The sequence below is a fragment of the Takifugu rubripes genome, chromosome 18, assembly GCF_901000725.2.
Source record: "Takifugu rubripes chromosome 18, fTakRub1.2, whole genome shotgun sequence".
In the NCBI taxonomy this organism is placed as follows: Eukaryota; Metazoa; Chordata; class Actinopteri; order Tetraodontiformes; family Tetraodontidae; genus Takifugu; species Takifugu rubripes.
The window spans coordinates 4,430,865-4,448,180 of NC_042302.1; the positions used below are offsets into that span (position 1 = coordinate 4,430,865).

The window sequence follows — 17,316 nt, forward strand, 5'->3', positions numbered from 1 at the left end:
AAACAAGGCTGTCGCCGAAAGTGGGAGTTTTATTCTGAAATCCCCTACCGGAAATTGTCTCTGCCGCTACGTCCGCTTTGCTCGAATGCCGATCAAGAAGCGTAGAAGAAGAAGCAACCCGAGAGGCAACGCGACTGGAGCAGACCCAGCAGTCTCAGCCTCATGCTTCATCCTAGGCACCTCTCCTCCTCCTGTCCGCCGTCGACCATATCGTGACAATATTTATTTTATTTTTTAATTTCCTTACCATTTAGCCACAAAATAAAAGGAAAGGAGGGGGAGAAGGGGGCCGAGACATGGAGCTTTATTGCCTGGAGTCGGACGTAGCTGTGAGAGCCCAGCCTGACCCAAACATCTTTTATGATGCCAGAGTGTTGCAGAATTTATTAACAATCGAGGAGAGATTTTTCCCTCAGTGCTCGTATTTCCAGCAGGTTCAGACGGAAATCCAACCTTATATGAGACGAATGGTTGCAGGTTGGATGCACGAGGTTTGTGGGCATTTTCATGGATCGACGGGAGCTAATACCGACTGCGTTAGCTTAGTGTTTTAAAAAAGAAAATGCATGTTTCAGCCACTTTTGACGCGTAATAAGAGTATTTTGTTGAGAGAGAGTTGTCATGGATGTTGACCTATTTGACAATTGAATGAGAATGACTCACCAAAGGCGTGGGACAGTCGGAAATTCCACACGAAGAAAAATCAGCTTCAAAGATGTAGCCTAGCTTGATATTTACATTGTTTAATCGACACAAAGATGGCATTTCTCGCAAAATAGCTAGCCCAGGCGTCAGTGGATATGCTAATCTTAATTTACATCGCGAAAACTTGGAGGTTTTACCTTTTCTCTAATTTATATTAATTTTTTAAAATGGCCCTAGCTCCCAGCCTTTGGTCTGGCAACGTGCTTGCAGAGACACTTTAATTTTTAAAGACAAAAAACGCTAAATGTCGCCAAAGGTTTCTCTTTCCTAACCGTCGGGAACTGTAACAACACGGGTTTTGTACATTTTGCACGAGTTTCTTTGATCGTAAACGAGTTATTTTAATTTAAATGGGGTTTTTTTCATGACGACGAACTCCCACCAGGGGAGAGCAGTTAAATGGCGACGGTTTCGCTGCTTCTCATTAAACTAAGTTGCCTTTTTTTGAGTTTGCGGCTTTTAACCGTGTGTAAGAGGATAAGAGATATGAAAATTAGCGATTTAACCATTAACCGCAAAGACAAAGGCCTGTAGCAAACTGCGACCGAATCCACCCGCATCTCCATTTTAGCCCGTGCTGTAGATTTTAGAAAATCGTGTTCTGCTTGTCTATTTTACATGCACGAAGATGTATATATGTCTAAATTAACACACGTTGCATTTCTCTGTCATTGTAGGTGTGTGAAGAGGAGAACAGTAATGAAGATGTATTCCCTTTAGCCATTAATTATTTGGACAGATTTTTAGCAGTGATGCCAACCAGAAAAAATTACTTGCAGCTTCTCGGAGCTGTGTGCATTTTTCTGGCCTCCAAGCTAAAGGACTGCAGGCCGCTATCAGCAGAAAAGCTTTGCATGTACACAGAAAACTCCATCACGTCACGGGAACTGCTGGTAAGAGCCGCCACTCTCAAAAGCTCCATTCAGTCACAAGGGCATAAAAATGCAGTGTCATTTATTGGGTGATTTTATAATGGTTAGATTGGTTTCACAGGAAGTATTTAAGTGGAGTCCTGCACAATACAGCCACATTCTTTCTTCGGAACCATGTGCACTGCTGAGGCGATGCGATGCCATCTAGTGCCAGCTATGCCGTGCGGAGTGTGGTTATCAGAGAGCTTCTTTTTTTTTTTTTACTGATTCTTGTTGGTTCAAAGTCAAATGCAAAAAATGCATTTACTCTTTCACTTTCTCTTTGTGCGATAAAGTGACGAATCCTTATCAGTCTTGCTGACACAAAGCTTTTTAACAATGCTTTTGAGCAACCATGGCTTTAACTCGAACCTATTTTTTTAATCCTAGATATCAGGAAGTTGTTGCAAGTGCTAATTCGTGACAACCTCGCTTGAAAATAACTTTAGCTATGGTTCTTAATCAAGTCTATTAATGGAGCATCCTGCACGTCCTGTTTTTTTTACTTCAGCAGGACACGGAGGCAACATTGGAAAATGTATTTACCATCGTTTCTGCATCGGTGGTTTGTGTAAATCATCTTTGGGAGGTTTACAGTTGCATGATAACAAGAAAAAATATCAAGATGAAGCGATAAAGAACTGTTTAAATGCCAGTGTGTGAGATTTGGTGACACCTAGTGGTGAAAATGCCAACAATGGATCGCTATGTGCATCGTAGATTGTAGATTTTAAACAAAAAATGTTGCGATTAAATGCTTCGATATTTGCATTTATGCTAGCAGTGTGTTTCGTTTATGCATGGCAGTAAAGATTGTATACGGTGCACTGTTGTGATTGGCCGATTAACCTCGATCCTCTCTTCTTCTCCCCACGTTGGCTGCAGCTGCTGGGTGGGGGGAAGCGACACTCGACGGTTCATATTGTCGTAAGACTACAGAATCCTGGATATCCTGACAGGATGCAGTCAGATGCTGCTCTGCTCTCTCTCAGCTGGAAGAGAGAAGTCGCAGTGGGCGGAGGAGGCCGACTGTGTCAGGGTGTCCAGGAAGTGAGCGGCAGCAAACCTCAGCCTCGCTCATCCTCGGCTGAGCTAAAACTGGTTTAATGTGAGGGTGCGGGGCAGGTTACGTACAGGAAACCCATGCCGCTGTACGGCTAATCTGTCAGCGTGCAGACGAGGGTTGGATGACGAATAAGGACAGTCCCGGCTGCTGTTGGGGTTTCTGTGTCTAAGTTTGCAGCCTAGGCGACAGCTCGGTGGTGTTTGAAGCTCTGCTCTACCTAGCGGACATGTATAAAGAAACGGCTTAAACCTTTTAGTGTGACGCGTGATCCATTTAATTTGTCACAGTGTTAAGCTTGTTTTTTTTTTCTTCCTTGACTGTCAAAGCTCCAGAGAGGACAACTAGCCTTGAAATAGCATTTGAAATCTATTAATTGGCCCCACGGAAGAGCATCTGTTCTCCTTTTGATTCCCATGCCGTCGATTCCAGCCTATAACGTCGCCTTATCTTCAGCTTCGCTCCAGTCAATCGTCCCGCGGTGGCAGAGTTGTGGCCCCTGGTGCTGGAAGGTTCCCGGTGGATCCTGTAGGCGGCTGAGAAATTGCGACGTTTTATAAGAGCAGAAATGGAGCAGCGTTAGCATTTTATGGGTGGGTTTGTGGTTCTGTGCTTTTCAGGATGTTGAGGAAACTGGCTCAACAAGGCCTGTGGAAATTTGAAAACGGAACTCCTGAACTCAAACGCCCCAAGGCCGATTCGTGACTCGCGGGAGCCCCTCCCGCCTCTCCAAAATGTCGCCGCCGCTTGATCAGAAACGTTGGTGGAAACACGCACGTTGGCATCGCGTGCTCCTCCATTTCAGCCCCCGACTATCAGAGCCAAACAGGAAAACATTAAAAACATCAATGAATCGGTGAATTGTTAAGATTGACGCAATGCACACAGGAAATTGAATCATATGAAGGCGTGCACCTTTTCTTGTTGGTACAAAAAGCCGACTGTATGCGCTGCTGGCTGCCGCTAACACATTGTGGCCGCTGCAGGCTTGTGACAGGAAGGAAGGAGCTGGATGTCTCATTGGCAGGGCCTCTGAGCGAGGCGAAGCTTGTCACATGCCGGCGATACGAACACAAAGGATGCGAGGAATGAGAAAGGCATGCAGATAATAAGATACAGCAAGGAGCGGTAACGTGGAGAAATGTTGCTGAGGCGTTTCCTGGGAAAAGGGGTCGGATGGAGGGCTTTGATGATCAGTAATGAACCCAATCCACCATTTATAAATCCTCTCCTCCTCCTTTTAGGACTGGGAACTGGTCGTACTGGGGAAGTTGAAGTGGAACATGGCTTCGGTCACCCCCAACGACTTTGTGGAACACATCATACGAAGGCTGCCCCTTCCCAAAGACAAGCTGGGGATGGTCCGCAAGCACACGCAGACCTTCGTCGCGCTCTGCGCCACAGGTAACGCAGCTGCTCTCCGCCGTCGTTTCGCTCCGTTTTGCCCTCGCGTTATTCCGCCATCTATCAGAATATTCCCACACACATTCTCCCACAGTGAGTCATCCCTGACCTCTTTTCCCATCCACGCTCCAGTCCCTCTCGCAGCTGCTCGGGAGTAGTCGTTTCCAGATATCTTCAGTTGCAGCGCCGCTGTTTAGATAAGCCACGTCCACGTGTCACCGTGGCGAGGACCTTCCAGGATATATCATTGTGCTGCGTGACTCAGGCGCGCTCCTCCCGTACTCGCCTTGTATTGTTTGTTGACAGGGAAGCTTTAAGGTTTAAAAAAACAACAACTGAAGGGCAGGGATCCAGCGATCTTCCTTCCTCCCATTCCTGGCCTCTTGTCTAAAATAAACTGGAAGTTCTGGAGAAGCACAAACTCGGATGTCCCCTTAGGCCTCTCCCTAGGTGATATCCCCCCCCTCTCTTCTTCTTCCAGGGCATTCCGTTGCCTATTCTAGAAATCCCTTTAATACTCTCATATCCTGGACACGAACAGTCCTGCAGGATCACTTCACATGAGATGCACCAGGACTGCTTCATCTTCAGCCTCGATGATGTCCACGATCCAAAGGACACATCAGTCCAGTCACGTTTCTCTGTTTACTGGAGCGGGTTACCTCCTTTCATGCCGTTTAGCTCAGTTAAATCTCTTATTTTTAGGGGTTTTTTTTCCGTATTTGGGCGTGTTTCAGTGGCTGTTGTTAAGCAGCCCGTTATGTATCCGCAGCCGCAGCGGGGAAAAGGGCCCAATGTGGTCGTGCAGTAATGTAAATGTTTGGAGTTTTATATGGAGGTCAGATGTTATTCCTATGATGGAGGAACTCCTCCTATGGACAGCTGGCCTCCTGAGGAGAAGATGGGTGTAGCGGATCGGGCTGCTTTCCAGGCTATCGAGCCGATTCAACCATCACGCTGGGCGAGGACTATGTGAGACGTCGCCGCCGACCATTTGTATTCACGAAACATCTGCTCCGAGCTTTTAAATACGAGGGGTGTTGATCTGGAATTCTTTGTTGCATGCAGGTGGTTTTTTACGATTTAAAACGTGAGATTCAAGCAGAGCGCGATGGCAGCCGGCGGCGTCCGTCTCGGTGCACCGTGGGGCCGGGCCGATTCATCGCAAAGAGCGGTCGCAATCGTGGGGGTGACCAGACGTCCGCTTTCGTCTGAACGTGTCCTCTTTTTGAGACCTAAAATTTTGAGATTTATGGGAAAAAGGAATGTGATTTGCAGTTTCCTGGAAAACACGCGACGGGCTATTGCAGAGTTGTCGTCTTTAGCGCTGCCGGTTCGACGTGGAAGAATAACTCGATCTCAATAGGCGGACATGTCGTTGAGGAGAGTCGCAGATTTTTGAAGCGATAACTTTGGGATATTTAGTGACGTTAGCAAGCATAGCATTCCGTGCAAATATCCACCATTGCCCCAGTTGTTTCTGTAAGGTGAAGATGCTATATTAGCATAATCGTTGGTCTAAATATTAGCGCTCAAATCAGTGTTGAGAGTGAAGAAATGTCACATCAAGCCCCCCCCCTCATACTCCCTCTCAGAACATATGCTAATGAAATATGTGCAAAGATAATTAGCCAAACGGTCCCGAGAGGCTCAGATCTGCTTCTGAGAAACCACCCTGCGTGGGCCGACTCTTTAATCACGCCGATGGTGCAATTCTCACCATTACTGCCCGCCCCCACACAGAGACGTTATAACCATTAACCAATCTGATATCTCTCCTTGGCCCCTAATCTACATTCGCGATACTGCTGCTGTTGGGGGGGGGGTGGGAGGATCCGCCCACTCTTGCTGGTTCCATTTAGAGCCATTTCTAGGGATGTTGGTTTAGACTCGGCGCTGTGGCTGCAGAGTTTCTCGGTAAAAAGAGCCGAGCTGGCTTAAAAGGTTTCATTTGCAGCCACATCATTAGTCGCGTAGCTCAGCACTTGCAGAGGCGCGCTCTGCGCCGCCGCCTCGCCTTCTGCTGAGGTCTGTTGTTGCTTAAGTATCGACTTGAAGGCGCACCGGAGAGTCCTTCTGCAGAGAGGAAGAATCCTCCTCCTCCTCCTCCTCCTCTGCTTTTCTAATCAGAGTTGAAGTTTTCTATGAAGGAAACATCTTTTCGGTATCGAGGAGTCAGAGTGTGGGAAAGTCTGATGCGGCTGCATTCCGATGTTTGCATCCCTCACGGTTCCTCTGAACTGAATTTGTCACAGCTACAAATCTGACCCCCCCGTTGCTCCTCTAATTGCACATTAATGCCGTTTGTCCACCAGACGACCGCCTGGCCATGAACCCTCCTTCCATGATCGCCACCGGCAGCATGGGAGCCGCCGTCTGCGGCCTGCAGCTGGACCGCGCAGACGAGAGGCTGGGTCGAGACAACCTGACGGACCTGCTGGCAAAAATAACCAACACAGAGGTGGTGAGTACAGCGCGGCGGGGCGTCCAGACCCGTGAGAAATACTTAGACGATAACAACAGCGCATTCTAATAATCATTGCACCATCTCACGGCAGCGGCGGGGGAAGGGGGGTGGGGGGGGGGGGGAAGGTTCCTCAGTAAACAACAGCGATGACTTCAGCAGTGGCAGATTGAAGCTATTTTCTTTTCATGGAGAGAGGGGGAGAGCGAGATTGTGGCTCTTGGCCGTGGAGCCAGACTGCTGCTATAAAGAGCAGCAGCAGAGGGAATGCCTCCTTAAAACTCCGAGCCCACATTCTTGTGGTAGGACACATGCAATTTCTTCTCCTGCTTCAGCTTCGCAGCCCCTCCTGGTGGAGGGAAACCGTCCAGTCCAGCGGGGGAGCGTCTTTTCCACAGACGGGGCCAGTTGAAGTGTCGGTTCACGTGTGCTAGTTGCTTATGCCGCGAGTCAGCGCGGGCCTAATCTGTCCAACTGCGTATAGAGTCCACTTGACTTATTATAAATCATAAAACTCTACACGCTAACGTAATAAACCTTTGTACAGTTTTAGTGCAGGATGTGCCGCGTAGGCGTCCCCATTCATAAATTCTTCATATCCTGGTGCGATTGTGTACAGCAGACCGTCGCCTGCATTTAAAGGGATGGCGTGACCTTAACGGACACGAAACCGCGGCAATATTTGGTGATTAAAAGGAAGATGGGATAGGCTTTGGGCACTAGGGGGCAGGGCGGAGCTCCAGGACGCAGCAAACTAAGGCTTTCGATATGATTCAGTAGCAAACGGCATCACCATGAAGCGCGTTTACTTTCATTTTTGCAGGAGAGCACAGCTACAGGAACAACACGGTTGCTCCTCTTGCTTGTGGTTATGTTGCCGCAGCAACGAGGGCCCCCTAACCCAGCCGTCACAACAGGCCCTCCGACTGCAGCCCATCGGGATCCAATTATCCGTACATTTCAAAGGAATGCTGGCCTCTTTGCGAGCCTCGGTTCATTCTTTTAAGAGTCCTGCCGTCGGCTCGGAGAGGCAGACCTCCCACGTCTTCCACACGGGCGTAAAACAACGGCGCGAATCCTCGAGCGGAGCGTCCGAAAACATCCGGTCCCACTGTCCTATTATTTTGTTTTACGCCCAGATTCGGAGGGTCAGAGTGCAGTAGGTCAAAGCCATTTCCTCTCGACCACCAAAAGGGACTGACGAGGGGGCGGCCCTGCACTTCCTTCCCGTCCCCTGGCAGACTGGACTCCCCCTGTCCTCGCACCTCTGACATGCGACGTGTCTGAATGCGTTCAAGTGCCACGGTGCTGGTACCCATTGTTCTGCTCGCCATGCTGACTGGACCACCTACCTCAACACACTTAATTCCCTGGTGTTATGCTAGGCACATGACCAGAAATATTATTCCACAGTTGTGGGGTTTGACGCCCTCTAGTGGAGCTGCACTGTAAGATCACTCTGTTGATTTTGTTCTGTTTGAGCTTGCGGTGTGCACGTCTAATGGTGTCTGAACTTTTCCCTTTCCAGGACTGTTTGAGGGCATGCCAGGAGCAAATAGAGCGCGTGCTGGCTGCTAGCCTGCAGCAGGGCCCGCAGTACCAACAGGAGATGGGCGTCCAGGCAGGAAGCAAGGCCAGAGAGCAGCAAGACCAGTCCAGCACCCCCACAGACGTACGAGACGTCAACTTATGAACTCCCATCGCTGCACAGAGCTCGTGACTGTCTACCGATGAACTAACGGGAGCTACAAGGAGGCGGAGGCCGCCAGTATCACGTCGAGGGGAGACGTGACGATCCGTGAACTTTTAGAGAATAAGGAATTTCTAGGTCTTCTCTTGTTTTTTGCCCCCTTCATACCCAGTTGGGTGTATTTTCACCTTTTTTGTATGGGCCACATGTAATCAAACAAGCTATTTAAAGACGGTCGATTCTTGAAAACTTGATAGTGCCTTAGGCTTCCCAAAACGGAAACCTGGATATATTTTCATACTTGAAAACAAATAATTATATGAAATATACATATTTCTTTTGATACAACCTAGCAAAAAATATGATTAATACCTATTTAGCTACCATTTAGTTATATTAATCTTTAATCGTCTTTAGCAAGCAGTTATCAATTCAGTTTTTCCTCCAACACGCGTGTGCAGGAGAATTTAAAGGAGCGATTGAAAGGGTGGAAATGACGGTCCAGCATTGGAACTGGGCTTATAATCCAGGCAGAACGGCGCTCCTGTAGCTAGCTGCTCCCTCTCGATTATCAAACTGCGCACCTATAGAACTGCTTACTATTAATGCTGTTAAGCGCTGGCCAGGAGTGGGCTGGGCCCGCTCGCGGGAGGGGCTTCAAGGTCCGGAAGGGCGGTTACGGCGAAAGGTCATTACAGGACAAGGTCGCGCGTGGAGGTTTAACTGCTGAAGCAGCAGGTGTGGCAAAAGCTTGTGTGCATAATCAGCGAGCCTTCGTCGCCGTCCTGTTCCTGGTCCAGCTGTTAGCGAGCAGTCCATTTTTTTTTCGTTTAGTTTTTTTAGTTGAGCGTCGATGTCGTCAAGAGTAGGTTTGGTAAGTTGTTTTATGAGGTCTGAGAAGAACTACATGCAAGTTGGGAGTTTTCTGACAGATTTTATGGCAAAGCAAGTGTAAAGGATTGATTAGTGATGGCGAGACATCGAGGAATTTGAGCTATACTGCGATTCCGTGCGGGATGAGGAGGAAAGTTCGGGGTATAGCTGTGCTGCCACTCATCTCCTGTTATCAATTTTACTTTTTTTTTTTTTTTTAAATAAAGAGGGGGACTTGATAAAATATTGATGCACTTTTAAAAAAAAATAAAAAAAATACACTCCTTCAGAATGGCAAGGGGACGGTGGTTGAGGAAAGTTTGGTGGGTTTTATTTCTTTTATTTTTTTTCTTTTAAGTTATATTTCAGGGGCTGGATTCCCACAGGGTAATGCACGTTCTATTGGAAGCTATGCCCTGACAGGTGACAAGGATGTTCTGTTTTGCTATATAAACTATGGAAAGTCACTATGGCGCGTCACTTGCAGACTTTTTTTTTTTTTGATTCAGTGCGATTATTTAACCTTACTTGAAATTTTTGTTAATTCATAGCCAAAACTTACTCAGTAGTTGTTTCAAAGAGTTAAGCGCATTCTGCGTCCTAAATATTCTTTTGCTTGTGTATTTTATTTTATATAACTGCTTTCTGAACTGATGTTTTCTCCTTGATAAACATGCTGCGGGTAGGTCGGGGATTACAGTACATGGCGGGAAAACTTGGACCGATTTTTGTCTTTTTTTTTTTTAAACGTGTAACCCTGCATGTGTTGTGCGAAAAAAGCCAAAGCCCCCCCCTCCCAGAAAGTGCTTTAAACAGGAAAAAAACAAAGTTTATGCTTTCAAAAAAAAAAATTTTTTGTGTGTAATCCGAAAGATATAATTCCCCCCCCCCCAAAAAAATGGATTATTCACGATTCTCTTGCTGCTAAAAAAGAAAAAAAAAGCTTATCTTTTCTAGTCTTACACAAAGATGCCTTGTTGTGATTCACCTGTGTGCTGCTATAATATGAACTGTAAATGTAAACGTCTTGCTCGTCTGTACGTGTACCTGGAGGGAACATAAGTTTGGTGCGGGACTGGAAGTGCTGGTTTTGTTGACCTTGTTTTGATTAGCATGTTTGTACTCGATTGTATCAGTGTATTTCTATCGTACTCTCGCTGCTTTTTTTTTTTCTGGTCGTGTTTCGTGTACCTCAGGTTATAATTTGGATGGATAGAGCGGGAAGCCCGTCTCGCATTACCTCATCGATCGCCACATCACTCTGCATCCTGAAATCGTCGGACGGTTTTCACGCTTTCTGAAGAATGTCTCTTCTGTTTTAAATCAAAAAAATGTCTTCCACTGTGCAGTTACAAGTGCCTATACTTTAAAATAGGTTATTTCATATGTATTAAAAAATGGTTTAAAAAGCATTGTATGTTATACATGCATCGCAAAGACAAAAAAAAAGTTTTCCCTACTTTGAGTTTCATTGGCATGTTTTAATCAGTTCATTGAAATAAAGGGAGATCTTGTTTATTTTTGAGGTACACATTAATTTAAACTTTAGGCTTAATGTTTTAGCATCGTTGAGTGTGGTTGTCATTCCAAACTCCATTCCCGCTGTCCGGTGTACAACCATGCTTTGTACCTCAACAGTTTCTCTTCAATAAATTGGCAAAAATCAGCTGAATGGTTTCTTTTAGTTGCTTTATTCTGTATAATGGAACACTTTCAAGCAGTATTAGCGTTAGAAGTTAGCCAATGTTTGCGCTCCTAACAGCTTTATTCAGTTGAACTACTCAAGATATGAGAAGTATGCTTTGACTTTATAAATACACGAGACCAAACATTAGGGTGTTGCATTGGTTCAAATTAGACAATTCTGTAACGGCACAATGGTCATAAGAACACAATATACGCAATGCATAAAGATTACTTTATAAAATATTAGTTTTAAGGCTAAAACGTGATTTAAAAGTCTTGCGGGCTAGAGATACACTATGTTACAATTTAATCATGAATATGATATTTAGTCATGAATATGGCAAAAACGTGCATGATAAATACACAATCATAAGTAAACCGCCCCCCCTCCCAAAAAAATGCCAGAAATGTGGCGAAAGTTTACGCAAAATTTACTTGCGTCATGACGTCACGCCCCCGTCATTAAAAGAGTTCCTACCCGGAAGTAGCGCAGAGACGTCTGGGGGAATCCGTGGTGCTCAAAATGTTTACATTCAGTCTGACCCTCATCCGACAGTGAGTGATTGTTTTTTTATTCTCTTTATCGTTTCAAGCCACTTAAACGTACATTCAGTCTACGTGCACGTACATCGCGTTCACGTGACCTTGACAATGAATGTTTGTCTGTCAGTCCTGTCACTAATTACCAGCATTTTTGTGGTTGTCATTGTAATTAATCGCGCCAGAGTTTGTTTAGGCGTTGTTTCGGGTGTGAATTTCTTGGTTTGTTTCTTGTTCTTTCTTTCTTTCTTTGCTTTGATCTAAATGCTGCATTCTGCCTGTTTAGTGGGGAGACGCAGTACAACAGAGATGGGCTGCTTCAAGGTATGTTACACACGTCAAACCTGCTGGTTCACTTCAGCCACGCTGGGGAACATATGCTGTAATGCAATGTCATGTTCAGGTCAAGGGGTCGACACCGTCCTGTCGGAGACCGGGATCCAGCAGTGTGAGGTTGTAGGCCGATACTTCAGAGACACCAAATTCAGCAACGTGTTTGTCAGTGACCTGCAACGCACAATAGAGGTAAGAGAGTATAAAGAGCATAAAGGTGAGTCGTTACACCTGCAGAGCAGTATTCACACGTAAGCACAAAGCACAGTCAAGAATGGTGGCAGTGCAACATGCTGTCATCCACCGAGGGGGACCCAGTCACTGTTTAAGGAAGGGTCTTACTCCTGAGTAAGCAAAGACCCCAGTTAGTGGGACACAGGTTCTACACGCTGAGAAAACACGTCTGAATGTTCCGATTCTGCTGTTTCCCTCTTTCAGACGGCAGAGATCATTCGGAGGAACAGCCGTTCTGCTGCAGAGATAGTCTTAGAGCCGTTACTCAGAGAGAGGGTGACTTTTCCGTTTATTCCGTTTAATCAGCGCTTAAACGAGGGCGCCCGCCTTCTCGTTTCTCACCTCGGCGTTGTGACGTTTCCCAAATGCAGAGTTTCGGCATTTTTGAAGGACGGGCAAAAGAAGACTTGAAGAACGCAGCCAATGCCTGTGGCCAGTCATGTCGGGATTTCACCCCCCCTGGGGGAGAGACGCCGAGCGAGGTGAGTAACCACGGCGACCGGTTTCAGCTCACGCTCGCCTAGCTCGATGATGGTGAGCGACACCTGCCAGCTGAAGTTGCAAATGAGGCGCGACACAACAAACTCAATCAAGGGCTAATCTGGCTCCGCTTTTCCTGGAGTCTCTGGTTTTTTTCGGAGCTTTATGACCTTAGTCTTCTTGTGTATAGAGAGTTTACATGTACCAAGCACCTGCTAATTTACCATTTTAGCTTGCTGTGACTATATACAGAGGGGAAAATATTTGAGAGACAGTTGGGAGAGAAAGAAAAGATAACAAATTTGCACCTCAGCATAAAAGAGCAATTTTATAACTTCTGATGTAAATGCAGGATAAGATTTATATTTGTACAACAGCATCACCCAGTGGACACTTTATATACTACACGTACGCTTATGTAGTCACTGATTAAGTGAATTTCAGGAAATTGACAATGTTTCAAATATTTAGCTCTAACCGCACGCTAAGACCTTAAATATATAACCGTCACCTGTGGCCGCAGGCTGCGATCTTTCATTGACCTCCTATTGCTCTAATTCCAGGTGAGGCTGCGATTTAAGAAGTTTCTCAAAGTCCTCTTCAGGCAGATGTTGGATGAACACGGTCCGTCTGGACCTGCAGATTCTGCCGAGGTGGAATCAGAACCCGGGTGCTGCACAAATGGGGACGCTGATCCATCAGGGGCGGAGCTTACTGGGTCAGCTGACGACGGTCTCCACGGGGTGCCTGTCCACGCTCTGGGGGTTAGCCACGGCACCTACATCAACATAGCCATCAGGCACATCGTGGAGGACTTGGATTGTTCTCTGCCCGCGGGGATGAAGCTGTCCCAACTGTTCTGCAGCTGCCCGAACACGGGCATCAGCCGCTTCGTGTTCACTCTGAGGAAATCCGAGGCGGGCCCGGTTCTGTCCGCCGCCCGCTGCATCTTCACCAACAGGAAGCATCATCTGGAAACACAGACAGCTCAATAGAGTCCAGAAAACAGAGCTCTCACAGGCAAAATATGTGTGATATTCAGTTCAAACTGACTAAACCAAAACGTCTGCGTCGTGTCTCGCAACACAAATGTGTTTTTATGTTTTAAACTCCTCCGTTTACCTCAGAATGTTTGTTTCAATCATGTTTATGCTGCACAACACAGATTATTTAAAAAGAATAAGAATTAAATGACGCACTTGGAGTATTTTATGCAGCTTTTGGTTTTCTTTGTGCATTTAATAACGTCCGGTCCAGAAGTATTTGGGCACTGACGGGTTTATTTATACACTCACCGGTCGCTTTTTTAGGTCTTCAATAGCTTGTTAGCACATATAGCTGATTAACCAATCGCATGGAAGAAAGAGGATTTGGCATAAAGAACATGCTCCGTCCATCCCTCTGAGGCCACAGTGGACCCTCTACTTCCTGCAGGATAATGCACCATTGTCACAACGCTCAGAACTGGTTTCTGGAACAGGACAGTGACTTGACGCCTCTCCACGGTCACCAGATCTCCATCCAGTAGAGCAGCGGTGTTGGGACGAGAGATGCGTATCATACAGGAGGTAAACAAACGACGCCGAACATTTCCTCTTCAACATTTTATTGTGTCTAAAATCCGCCAGCGTTCCACCCATGACTCCACATTAATACGTTCACAGACAAACCAGTTCAGCAACACTTGGCCATAAAGCTTGCTCATAAATACCATAAATAACAACAAAGGAATGGAGTTAAATAAATAAATACTCTTTGGGGGTGGTACTGGTGGCGCTCAGCACCTGAGAAGTGTCCGATTGATGGCCAATTTGGCAAACACTTGTTAGAATTTCCAGGTTCCAAAATGGTTAAATTGTCGGGAAAAAGAGTCACGAATTTAAACACTGTGCACCTTCAGGGTGCCCAGCTGGAGTTTGGGGTTCAAATTAAAAGCTGCTCAGTGTTAAAAAAAAATAAAACAAAAAGATTTTAGGTGACTTAAATGTTTGTTTTGGTTTCTCAGACCAGCTGCAAAAACCACAATAAGATGAGACGTCGGCAGAAGCTTCACTAAAATTGATCGTTTGTCTATTTTCTTATTAATAATTCCATATTTGCTGCAAATGTCACTCTGAAATCCTCAATAAACCCGCTCATGAATGTATATATCAAATGAATTCCAGTCTCTCACGTACCCTACATTTAAGTTTAACATAAAGCTGCATAATCTCAAAGCAAAGAGGTTTAAAAAGACGATTAAAAACCATAAAATGTGCAAACAAAAAGTGCACTATTTTCTACATCTATATTAACTGAAGGTATGACGCTGCTATAGTTTATAGGGTTTTTAAATCAATTGGTTCGTTGTTATTTTTTTGTTTAAATTACTAACGCCATAAAGTAATTAAAACGGCTAAAAGAATTCGGAACGATCATTTTTAATCCTTTAGGGAAAACAAAGAAGAATGTCGCATCCGGTTAGCGGACGGTTAAATGACCAACATCTAAAGAACTAACTGAGCTCGCTGCACGCGTTATTTCTAAAACTATCAACATCACGTTTTTCCTCTTCTTTGATCAGAAATGTCAACGGTTAAAGTGAAAATCCACAACGGTGGGTGAAGAACTCAGCCCACGGTCCCGACGCTCTGGGGGCTCCCTGGGTTGGAGGAGAGCACATTCCAGGGGTCGTGATTGGACGGAGCCTGCAGCCGCTCCCGGGACACGTTGCGCCCGTCGTCTCCGACCTCCACCTCTGTCTCCACCTCCAGGTCGGTGTCGTCCTCCTGCACGGCCCGGGAGTCCGAGCCCTCTTCGGTCGGGCCCAAGAAGACGCTGTGCGGGTCGGAAGGATTCACCAGCTGGGTTTTCTTGTCTCTGTGCAGAAGGAGGCGCTCCAGCGGCACCGTGTTCTTCCTGGGCAGGAAGAGGGAGGTCTGCGGCACGTTCTGGCCCACCGCGAACACCTGGCGGGAGCCCTCCAGGTTGAAGAGAATGCCAGTCCGGCTGGAGTAGTACACGTCCCGGTTGTTCTCCAGGAGGCTGTGGTTGAACAAGCAGTCGTCTCTGATGCAGGTAGGCTACAAACACAAGAAATAATGACTGTTGATGCTGTGAAATGTGGATGGAGAGCCGAACTTCATCAGATGTTGCTTGAGGTTTGTGCGCAACGAAAGCGCCATGCGTAAAACGCAAACGTGCTGCGTTTTAGTGGGAAACAAATGTGTTCTGAGATGCGTTTTGTTAGGAAATAAAGCGAATATCAGAACAAAGGAGCTCAAACTAAGACAACCATACATGGAGGCTTTGCGTGTTTCGTCCTAGTCGTGCGTAAATTGAATACAAATCGGCTGAAAACAGTGCATAAAGCCGCCGATTTTCCAGTTGACCTCTTTAGCGCGAGAAGCCGATGTGATCTATGATGGGGATCATTTAGTTTAAGCGTTTTTTAATCGACTTACAGAGCTGAACGGTTTCCCCTCCAGATCCATACAGAGGTAACGGTTGCTCTTGACGCCGAGGATGGCGATGCGCTCCCTCGTTTCTGCTTTGAGTAAAATCACACCTGCGGGGAGTGGGGAGGAAGTGAGGAAAGGGGACAGTTAGAATGTCGCGATGGCGCCGCATCAACCTGATTCTTCACAAAGAAATCTGGAGAATTTCTCACTGTATGAAGTCCGGGCCGTGCTTTTACGCACGGTTCCATCCAGTCTGATCTCCAAGTAGAAGTTGCTTATATCTGTGGAAGTCTGGAGGTGAATGTACCTCCTCGGGTTCCCCCAGTTGGAGCCCACCAGAGGCGATGGGTTAGGACCCGTTTCCCCCAAGGGGCATCCCTGGAGAACAGCGAGCAGGAGCGCCAGCACGGTGTCTTTCACCCCGATTCTTCTGTTTACGTCCATCCTGGAGCAAAAGCGCTGTTTTCCTTTACTCTGCTGGAAGTTTTCAGATGCTCTGTCGTCCCAAAGTTGGGAGACAGTTCCTATTTAAAGTCCCCCGAGTGCCACTCCTGCTCCTGCTTTGCGTAAAAAATAGGAACTCGCCCCCAAAGCAGATGTGGGGTTTTACTGGAGCGGAAGGACCATTTCCACCTCTGTCTGTTTATCCCGATGCTTCTTGGTCAGGACTCTTTATTTTTGGTGACACGTCTTGACTCCTCCACATTAAATAAAAATTAAGAACTATTTCCAAACGTTCCATGATTAATTATACATGAGACGTTGCGTATAGTTGGTCAACAAAGTCAATAACAGGTCATACAAAAATTTACAAACGCAGGTTTTTGACATTATGATTAAATGTAAACGTATTTTTTTTAAAAAAAAAAAACCATAATAATAACACCATTGCGATTTTATGTTCCACTCTGATTTACCTGAAGGATATCAGACCTTTAATCCCAAAATATACCCATTTTGCTTCTTCGCCTCACCATTTTATTTTATCGCCAGATGGCGACAAACGCCGGTTTACTCTTGCAAACTCCGCTATTTTTGAGTGCTGCGGTTTAAACACAGGACACATTAACATGCTTGTTTTGGGGCTTCAGTCGTGATTTTACTTTAAGTAATACCAGATATTTTATATCCTATTAATTTTATATCCTATTTTTCACTCCAGTTCTTGTTGCTTTATTCTTCCCCTGTGATGCTTTCAAAGACCACCATTTATTTAAGAACCAATTATTCTACTAATTATGCTGCATTGAAGCCAAACATCTGAGCCACATGCAAGTGATAGTGAGGTCCATGTGTCCCTTATGTTGAATCCAGACCTTAAAAAAGACAAAAACTACACAGGAAAGTGCATGGATTATTTGCCAAAGCAACTCCCTAAATTGGAATATCATCAAAAATGTAATTATTTTTTGAGTAATTCAATTCCAAAATGGAAACTTGTACAAATTCATAACACACAAACTGATATTTTGTAGTTTATATTTTTAGAATTA

The 17,316-nt window shown here is 45.8% G+C and overlaps 3 protein-coding genes across 3 annotated transcripts; 2 read left to right on the forward strand and 1 right to left on the reverse strand.

Moving 5' to 3' along the window:
- The first annotated feature begins 296 nt into the window (after positions 1-296).
- LOC101080220 (G1/S-specific cyclin-D2) lies at positions 297-10,779 on the forward strand. The gene is made up of 5 exons (XM_003972778.3): positions 297-491; positions 1,383-1,598; positions 3,924-4,083; positions 6,399-6,547; positions 8,076-10,779. The coding sequence occupies exons 1-5, from the start codon at positions 297-299 to the stop codon at positions 8,238-8,240; spliced, it is 885 nt and encodes a 294-aa protein (XP_003972827.1). The 3' UTR covers positions 8,241-10,779.
- A 462-nt stretch (positions 10,780-11,241) lies between these two features.
- Positions 11,242-13,592, forward strand: tigarb (TP53 induced glycolysis regulatory phosphatase b). Its single transcript, XM_011613302.2, has 6 exons — positions 11,242-11,351; positions 11,623-11,660; positions 11,740-11,861; positions 12,108-12,179; positions 12,275-12,385; positions 12,947-13,592. The coding sequence occupies exons 1-6, from the start codon at positions 11,320-11,322 to the stop codon at positions 13,376-13,378; spliced, it is 807 nt and encodes a 268-aa protein (XP_011611604.1). The 5' UTR covers positions 11,242-11,319; the 3' UTR covers positions 13,379-13,592.
- Positions 13,593-13,726: 134 nt separating this feature from the next.
- Positions 13,727-17,166, reverse strand: fgf23 (fibroblast growth factor 23). The gene is made up of 3 exons (XM_003972779.3): positions 16,033-17,166; positions 15,827-15,930; positions 13,727-15,445 (listed from the first exon to the last, which is right to left on the reverse strand). Exons 1-3 carry the CDS (start codon positions 16,265-16,267, stop codon positions 14,993-14,995), a joined length of 792 nt encoding a protein of 263 aa, XP_003972828.2. The 5' UTR covers positions 16,268-17,166; the 3' UTR covers positions 13,727-14,992.
- Positions 17,167-17,316: the final 150 nt, after the last annotated feature.

What these genes read in the sequence shown, in the direction of transcription:
- LOC101080220 (XM_003972778.3), top strand. Translation starts at nt 297, where the DNA reads ATGGAGCTTTATTGCCTGGAGTCGGACGTAGCTGTGAGAGCCCAGCCT. An exon ending in CGTCGCGCTCTGCGCCACAG is followed by an intron (nt 4,084 to 6,398) that starts GTAACGCAGCTG and finishes TTTGTCCACCAG; the next exon opens with ACGACCGCCTGGCCATGAAC. An exon ending in AAATAACCAACACAGAGGTG is followed by an intron (nt 6,548 to 8,075) that starts GTGAGTACAGCG and finishes TTCCCTTTCCAG; the next exon opens with GACTGTTTGAGGGCATGCCA.
- tigarb (XM_011613302.2), top strand. Translation starts at nt 11,320, where the DNA reads ATGTTTACATTCAGTCTGACCCTCATCCGACA. An exon ending in AGTCTGACCCTCATCCGACA is followed by an intron (nt 11,352 to 11,622) that starts GTGAGTGATTGT and finishes CTGCCTGTTTAG; the next exon opens with TGGGGAGACGCAGTACAACA. An exon ending in ACCTGCAACGCACAATAGAG is followed by an intron (nt 11,862 to 12,107) that starts GTAAGAGAGTAT and finishes TCCCTCTTTCAG; the next exon opens with ACGGCAGAGATCATTCGGAG.
- fgf23 (XM_003972779.3), bottom strand. Translation starts at nt 16,267, where the DNA reads ATGGACGTAAACAGAAGAATCGGGGTGAAAGACACCGTGCTGGCGCTC. An exon ending in CACGGCCCGGACTTCATACA is followed by an intron (nt 15,931 to 16,032) that starts GTGAGAAATTCT and finishes CACTCCCCGCAG; the next exon opens with GTGTGATTTTACTCAAAGCA. An exon ending in AGGGGAAACCGTTCAGCTCT is followed by an intron (nt 15,446 to 15,826) that starts GTAAGTCGATTA and finishes TTGTGTTTGTAG; the next exon opens with CCTACCTGCATCAGAGACGA.